At 38.7% G+C, this 8764-nt stretch overlaps 1 protein-coding gene across 4 annotated transcripts; it reads left to right on the top strand.

The window, feature by feature from the left end:
- Positions 1 to 1566: 1566 nt before the first annotated feature.
- Positions 1567 to 8043, top strand: aqp4 (aquaporin 4). Of its 4 annotated transcripts, none has more exons than XM_028473521.1 (5): positions 1567 to 1796; positions 2213 to 2609; positions 2690 to 2854; positions 4818 to 4898; positions 7073 to 8043. In XM_028473521.1, exons 1-5 carry the CDS (start codon positions 1747 to 1749, stop codon positions 7313 to 7315), a joined length of 936 nt encoding a protein of 311 aa, XP_028329322.1. In that variant the 5' UTR covers positions 1567 to 1746; the 3' UTR covers positions 7316 to 8043. The 4 variants fall into 4 exon arrangements, with proteins under 4 accessions (XP_028329322.1, XP_028329321.1, XP_028329320.1 ...); XM_028473520.1 differs by having other exon boundaries at positions 2192 to 2609; XM_028473519.1 differs by having other exon boundaries at positions 1585 to 1669; positions 2192 to 2609.
- Positions 8044 to 8764: the final 721 nt, after the last annotated feature.

Genomic DNA, 8764 nt, shown 5'->3' with positions numbered 1-8764 from the left:
TCAAGTAGCTCACAATTTCAGAAAAGCTGGTGACCCCTGTGTTAAACAGTCTCAAATTACAAAGAAAAAAAAATAGAAAATGTGTATTAAAGAGAAGTGTAAAGACTGGTAAACATTGATGATCAAAAATGTATTTAAAATTTCAATGACCTGTTATATTCAAAGTCATTTTCACCAGGCTCTGAACCTTTTCACATGTGCATTGGCCTGTATCTAGAAGGCAACATGAGTCAAATATTAACACGTAAAATATGTATTTTGTAGGGAAGTCTCTTTAAAAGAGGGTTACTGGTATGGTCAGTGACTGCATCCTTAAACTGGATCTTGAAGTGAAAGTTCTGAAAGTTAATATTTTCTCAATAACATAACACCTGGCAAAAACATGGAATTTAACATGTGTAATGTATTTACACACTAAAAAAGACAAAAGACTGGTGTAAACATTATTGAAATCTAGGGCAGTAAAAATATATATATATATGCCCATGCTCATTTTTTTTTTTTTTTTGTAAAATATTCTCAAAATGTAAGTAGCTTTCTGTTTTCACCCCAAGCCACAATCTTTTGTATCTAATGCTAACCCTATTCTCACTATACTCACAAACTAATAGAACTTAATTAGGGTTATTATTTAGAAACCTATTGTTATCCTGTACATTCTTCTTTAAAGGAAATCATGCTTCAAATGGGCAAAAAAATAACCAAATTTTGCACAAATGTCCTATGCCAGAATGCCTCAGCTGCAAAAACAGGCCATAGTTCTGAAGATGGGGCTACAGTAAGCCTCTAAAGTTCAGAATAAATCAACCATACACGCTACAGATTTGCAGCTTTCACCAAAACGTAGCCCCAATAAAAATACCTTTGTACTTATAAACCCATTGCAAATAATACAATTTATTATTTGTTTTTTTTTTTTTCCAAAAGTTGTAATAATTATTAGGGATGAGCGAGTACAGCATTATCTGTATCTGTTAATCATATGAATTATCTGTATCTGTACTCGAAGTGGGCGTGGCCTAACTTGAAAGTGGGCGGGATTTAACTCGGAAGTGGGTCGGATTTCCACACCAGGTGTGTGTGTGTGTGCGGGTGTGGCTTTATTGAAGTTTGAACCATATACATATTTAAAATCTTAGTATATCTACTTATAGTGGTATTGATTATTCGGGCAGGTGAATATGGTTGCTGTACACCAGAAGTGAGGTACTTGACATTGACCAAACAATAGTTTTGGTGCCAAAACTGTTTGTTTTTTTATTGTGTTTGTGGAAAACAGATTTGAAAACGGCAGGAATATTATCAGCATCTACTATGTCAAACCACTAACATACACATTGTCAGTAATGATGATGCAATGACTAAAGAATAAACAGTAATGATCATTTCAGGAAAGGATAGTGATAATAATGCTCAGTCTCTTCCAAAGTGATGTTGTTCAGTTTTGATGACTGAGGTGCTGAGACTGAGCTGCCGTGGGGTTGAGCTGTTTGCACAAGCAGCAGATCCCCTGACTCCTCCCCCAACCCAAGCCCAGTGTTTAATTCCTGTGAGGCGGATGCTCGGGTAGTAACCTAATAAAGCTGCTGGATGCAATGTGTGGATCATGTACTTGTGACAGACTGACACTCTGCTCTGATCCTGTATTCACACAACCTGCTGCTCTTCTGTAAGTACTGCAGGACAGAACCATCTGAAGTGGTGTAGTAGACGTGAGGATGTGAGAGGTGTCTACTGGTTGAGTACATGAGTGAAGCTATTACAACGAGGAGAGTGAGTCATAGAGAAGGCTTTTGGTAAGTTGGAGCCTTTGATGGTGCAAAAGAAGTGACTGCATGAGTGTGTTTCTGTGATTGAAGTTTAGAAGCTTTTACCACTTTTTTTAATCTATGCATGTTTGGTCTTTTTTTCCACATTAACCTGAGTATAGGTCATGCATTTAAATGTTGCTTTTATGGCTTTATTCCAAGAGTGATCTGTTGCCTCTGCACACAGCGTTTGAAGAATGCTCAGCATGGTACATTGGCATGGAAAGTCACTGGCTCAAATCCCTGGTGGAGTTTTAAATGTTGTGCCCAGAGGCAGCTCCTCCGACAGGGCTTAGTTCATTTCTAACCTCATATACTGTATGCATACACATCCACACATGTAGGAATCTACACATCAATTTTCTCATCGTACTTTTTGACAGGAGCTTCTTGTCCTGCTGCAGCTGTCATTGCATAATGGTGGCGTTTAAAGGGATTTGGACCAAGGACTTCTGGAGGGCCGTCTCTGGAGAATACCTGGCCACTCTTATCTTTGTCTTTCTTGGCCTGGGTTCCACCATCAACTGGGCTGCAGAGGAGGAGAAACCTCCTCCCCCGAACCTCGTCCTCATCTCCCTCTGCTTCGGCCTCAGCATCGCCACCATGGTGCAGTGCTTTGGTCACATCAGCGGTGGCCACATAAACCCTGCTGTCACCACTGCAATGGTGGTGACAAGGAAGTTGAGCCTGGCTAAAGCGGTGTTCTATGTGTTGGCTCAGTGCCTCGGAGCCATCACAGGGGCTGGGATTCTTTACCTGGTCACACCTGCTGCCCTTCGAGGGTCCCTCGGTGTAACCACAGTAAGAACACCATGTTCAGTGTACTGTACACCGTTTTATGAAAAATGTGGGTAACTTATTAAAACACTCTGTTTCCAAAGGTGAACTCTAAAATCTCATTAGGCCATGGTTTCTTGGTGGAGCTGCTCGTTACGTTTGAACTGGTCTTCACAGTCTTTGCCACGTGTGATCCCAAACGCACTGACCTGGGCGGCTCTGCAGGACTTGCCATTGGCTTTGCTGTAGCTATTGGTCATCTGTTTGCAGTAAGTAACCACAAGGAAGTCAGATACAGCTAACCTATTTAAAAATAAATAACATAAAATTACCAGTAGTTAATACCTTTTTAAATACTTTTTAGAAGATTGTATGAAATATGGCATTTTTAGGCAATTATACAGTATTTGCCCTTTTAGAGGTCCTCATTTAAAATAGGAGTAATTTTATAAAGTGTCCATTCATTTGGTGGGGGTTCAAACAAACAACTTCTCTGATGTGTCTTTGACCTGCGATCTTGAAAGAAGGAGCAATCGGGTCATAAAATGAATAGATGGATGATTATGTGTTTTTGTTTCACTTGTTAGGAAAGAACTTCTGAACTCCTGGGCAAGAGAGGTTAAAATGCTGAAAGCCAGTGTCTTTGGTTAGTGTTTCGTTCTTCATGCAGGCTTTTATTTTGAGAGGAGACAGTGGGATTGGGCAAACTTTTAATCACATCATACAACTGATAAATTTACTGAACAGTCTACACGTACATGTCAGTATTGCACTCCTTTAACAAGCTCCTGGGGTTTATAATTCATATCCTTATTTTGTTACTCTTATCTCAAAGTAACGTATCATTTTACTTGTTGCATTTTAGAATGTTTCGTATCAGGAAACTCTGGAAGACGTGTAAGATTTGTTATTGGAATGACAATTCCAAAAATGTGTTTGTTCAAAACCAAGAATAAGAGTAGGAAACCCCATAGTTTTTCTCCAGCTTTAGTTACTACCACAAGAAACGCTCAAACCTAGAAAAGCCAAAAATACTTATTAGCACATTTTATTGCACTGGACTATTTTGCCCTATGCTTGCTGACTCAGGGAACAAGCTCAGAAACACCCTGTACTGGCCAGTCCATCCCAATGCAGTACCAAGAGTACACATACAAACCCAGGACACACAGGTTTCATTTAGATTTAGATTCAAACAGGCTTCATTTGGTAAAGTAACATTACTAACTTATTCCCACCCATTAACCATTAAAAATGTTTATCATAAAAAATAGAAGGGAACTCAGTGCAAGCACCAAGTTAAATTATTGTAATTATTATTGATATTATGATTATAAATTCATTTTTGAGGGTAACCCTCTAATAATTCAATTGTATTTCTTTAAAAAGTGTTTTTCTTATAGTTTTTTTTTTCTTTCATTTTTCAGAATATGGGAATTTTTAAGAACAAGAGTCATCACCAAATCCCCCTTGCACTCCAATAAAGTTATAGAACTGAATTGTTGGCAAAACTAATTATTGTCTTCAGCAATTAATTCAAAACCAATGTGTGTGTGTGTGTGTGTGTGTGTGTGTGTGTGTGTGTGTGTGTGTGTGTGTGTGTGTGTGTGTGTGTGTGTGTGTGTGTGTGTGTGTGTGTGTGTGTGTGTGTGCTTGTGTGTGTGTGTGTGTGTGTGTGCTCTAACAGTCCAAAAACAAGGTAAGTATTTTATTGTCACTGTAGAACAAAGTCATCAATGACTACAGATAAGAGTGTTTACTGTAATAATGAACTGGTATTGTTAGCTAAACATGACACCTGTTCAGGGTGAACAAAATAAGCTGATATAAAGATAAATGTACAGTTGTATCTTTATTAAACCAACCACAGAAGCATCTCACACATCACACTTAGATTCTAATCGAGCATCGTGACACATTCCCAACATTGTCAATTAGGATTACCTTCAGCTCAGCGAGTAATGATGTGAGCTTAACAATGATTCACACCCACATGCACATCATTAATGAATGCTGCCATTGCGTGGCAACCAGTCTCGTGGGGGCATCCAAACCCTGCAGAGGATATCAATGTTATCTTCGGTTTGCTCACATGATTTCTCCATTGGTCAGTATGGGGAAAGCGTACAATATGCCTATTTTAGTTTGAAATACTCTGAAAATTAGTACATTTTTAAACATGATGTCACCATTTAGCCAAAAGAATGGAAATAGTTTTTATTTGTCTTTCAGATTCCCTTCACTGGAGCCAGCATGAACCCTGCTCGCTCCTTTGGACCTGCCATGGTGACACTAAACTTTCAGGACCATTGGGTAAGAATTAGGAATTACAAATCCCAGATAGTCCCAAATATCAAGGAGCACTCACATCATACAAAGGTTTGCAGTCATGTCAACAAGCTTAATTCAAATTTGCCAAGCCTAGTGACCTTAATTGGGTTCTTTGGCTACAAAATGTTAAAATTTAACTCAGAGTTGTCATTGATATAATTGTAGGAAACAAATGAAAATTAAATAGATACGTGGAATAAATCAGAAGCAGAATCATTTTATTGGCCAGGTGCAGTTTAGAACAATACAAGGAAATGGACTTGGTAGTTGCAGCGAAAGAACACGCATCAACACACCGGTGAAGTCATTTGCGACTTGCATTTACCAGCAATAACAATGACTGTGTATTGTTATAAATTGTAAAACAAATTATAGATTTATTTAATCTCAGTTTGTTGCCTTTATTTCAGTATTTCTAAGTGCTTTATATTCATGTGTACATTATTATTATTATTATTGATATTGATTTACATTTATTTAATGGATATATATGGAATAGCTTTAAGTTTTTGCTCATCAAACGTTCAGGCATTGGGCTGGAAAATTATGAATTTTTCTTGAATCAATTCTTCAGGAAAACAAGTCAGCTATGTGTTTCCTGATCCAACAGACAAGAACTCAAATGTCAGGAGAATTTTATGATGGATTTGAAAGTAATTGGGTGCATGGGTCACAGAAAATGGTAAAAACATATTAGTTTAGCATTACTTGAACTGGAGTGTATAATGATTGACGCCTCTCTTCTTTATGTCACAGCAAGTTAAATGGAATCAGCACTGTTTGTTTCTCACATCTGGGTTCCTCCCCCTGGACAACTGTAATACCTCCTGTAAATGTGCACATCACAGTATAATGATACATGCAAAGCTTGTTTTGTTGATACTGAGTAATAATAAGCTGCTATAATTTCAGTTAGCAGTGATAACTAAAACGTGTTCATTTGGGGCTCTATTCTCCCATGCGCGTAAGTCCAAAAAGCCGCGCAGCAGCGCTGTTTTTGGCTGCGTGCTATTCTCCCCCTGTACTTAAGTCAGTCACTACGTGCCTTCATCCCAGTTACGCACTGTGGGTGGAGCAGCCCTAAAATGTGGGTGTCCCCATTCAAATCTGGCTTTACGCGTATTCTCCGGTGTGCGTAAGTCCTTTTCCTCTTACACGTTTCTAACCCTGGAATAAGTGCAGCACCCCGATAAGGTGAAACATTATATTGCAATAGAAATATGGACCTAGTTACATTTGAAGCCACACGGATTTGCGCGTCACACAGCAGCAGCTGTGATCACTCAGCTGTTGCTTCGCAATTAATAGTCCAACGTGGACTTCTGTCCACGTTGGTCACAGTGATTCAACTATTTTCATGCTATGTCCAACGTAAAGTCACAGTTTGATCCACTACAGAGTGAAACAAGCTGTCATATGCAGATGAGGATGGACCAAAAACTGTTCCCACACATATTTTAATGAGGCTCAGCTCAGGTCGCTTTAAACAATTTATATGTAAAACTGTGTATTATGGAAGTTAATAGTTCTGTTTCACTGCAAACATCCCTCTGTATTAAAGCAGGACGCTCTTCATTCACACATACACGCTTTTTGGCTCCTTACGTGTCAGCAGCCTGGACCGGACATTACGCGTTGGAGAGAAGTGCGTAACTGCAGGCGCGCAAAAAAGCCCATAAGTCCAGACGGGAGAATAGACCCCTTAGTCAACACCGGGATAATTTTCTTGTTTAAACATTCCCTCTATGTAATATTATGTTAAATGTTGGAACCACTTCAGAAAGAAGCCTTTGCTGCTACTCTTAATGTAGGGTTTAGTTTAAGGGCCACATACAGGGGGTTTAATGTCTGGCAAAGTACAAAATGTATTTTTAAAGAAAGTTGAGATAATTTAATATTTCTGTGCACAGGTTTATACCATAATGATGAAAATGATTCATTCGTAGACATCTGTAACGAGACCTTTTGATGTTTTACTGAATTAATTCCTTTTCTCTCTACTATACCCTGCAATATCATTGCGCAGGCCGCATTTAGTTTGCAGACGTTAAATATGATACATCTGACTTAACAGTCACACACTTTTTATGTTCCATTATCTTCCAGGCCTTGAGTGTGAAATGTGGTTTAAGAGTTTTGTCCTGTGTTTATGACAGGTGTACTGGGTGGGTCCCATCCTTGGGGCGATTCTCGCTGCTGGCCTGTATGAGTACCTATACTGTCCTGACCCAGAGGTGAAGAATTCCTTGAAACAAGCGTTTAAGAAGGACCCATCAGGGAAGTACAGAGAGGTGGAGACAGAGAACATTACCATCAAGTCAGGATCCATTCACACTATCGATGTGGAGAAAAAAGAGCCTTCCCAGGACTCCACAGGGGAGGTGCTTTCCTCTGTATGACTATCACGCGCACTGGAAATGGAGACCAATTTGTAGTGCTGGATGACAATTAAACCTCCATCTTAAGCCTGTCACTGTCAAAGGACTCTGCCTTGGAAACCTCTCTATTATCTGGGCTGTATCACTGTCATTGTCATCACGCTGATATGATGTTATGGTTGCAACACAGAGACATCTACAGCCTGTTTGATTTTGTTCCCCCAGCTCTCTCTAACTGTTAGCATGCAGCACACTGCATACCGCAGAGCGACAGCACTGGCACTCATTTCGTTTGGGAAATATGTGATAGGTCATCCAATAATGTGAGGTCATCACGTCCAAGCAGCCTTTTTATTTTTGGATTAGTGTCGCTTCTGCTCTAGGTAGCCCACTGTACATGTAACCCGAGAAGAGGTTTTCCTTGTGATCATTCAGCACATTACAGATCTCCAGCACTGTGAGACGGCTCTGACAATTGGACTCATCAGAGCTGTATTACAGTGTGCTCCATTTTCAGTGCACCAGTTATAAAACAACCATCTTGCAGAACTGAATCAAATTTCAACTGTTAGTGTTTGGTCAGTGTATATTGATAATAGTATTTACACTTCTGTGGAATTGTGATGATTAGCTGTCTTGTTCCAATCATTCATGTGACATTTTCTACTTTTATTTTAATCAAAAGATGCTGGACTGATGCTGTTCTTAAAAACTGAAAGATGCACACAAATACAAGATTTAAAAATGAAGCTCTATTTCTAACATTGAGTCAGTTTTAATTTGAAACTTTTTTTCTAAATCACAGGGAAAGCTGTTACAAGCCTGTGTACTAGTGCTCAATAGGGATGTAACGATTCACTCAACTTCCGATACGATTCGATTCACGATACAATTCTCTCACAATTTATTTTACAAAATTGGCCTGTAAAATGATGATATAATACAAAATTTTTCTTTTTTTTTTTTCGGCAAAAATACTGTACTATTTTCCTTTTATTTTTCATTGTCAAAAAAATCCCTTGATAAACTTTTCAAAACAATGCAATTGAAATAAATAAAGGAATAATACAAATGCCTATTAATTTAAATTCTGGTTCTATAATAAACAATGCAAAACATTTTTAAAAGTGCAACTAAAAATGTATTTTGTGTCTTAACAATTGGACTTTAAAATAAAACAGTAATTTCGCTGTATTTATGGCAGATATTTGTTTGGGCCAGCAGAGGGCGCTGGTAACCCAGTGGTCGGTTGGCATGCATATAATCTTGCAGTGAAGAAGAGATGCTATGCACTAGCAGACAGAGCTAATAGAAAAATGTGACTTTTACAGATATTCACGTACTATTACAGATATTCTTTTGGTGCTAAAGGGGTAAGGAATAATTTATGAACATGTTTAGGAGTAGAAGGCAGCCAGAAAGAGAGTAGTCCGCTTCTGGACAAGATAAGGATAGCCCTCTGCTGTTTAA

Source organism: Gouania willdenowi, chromosome 17 (assembly GCF_900634775.1).
Source record: "Gouania willdenowi chromosome 17, fGouWil2.1, whole genome shotgun sequence".
In the NCBI taxonomy this organism is placed as follows: Eukaryota; Metazoa; Chordata; class Actinopteri; order Blenniiformes; family Gobiesocidae; genus Gouania; species Gouania willdenowi.
Note: the sequence above shows the minus strand (reverse complement) of the source record. Positions and strands in the feature narration are given on the sequence as shown.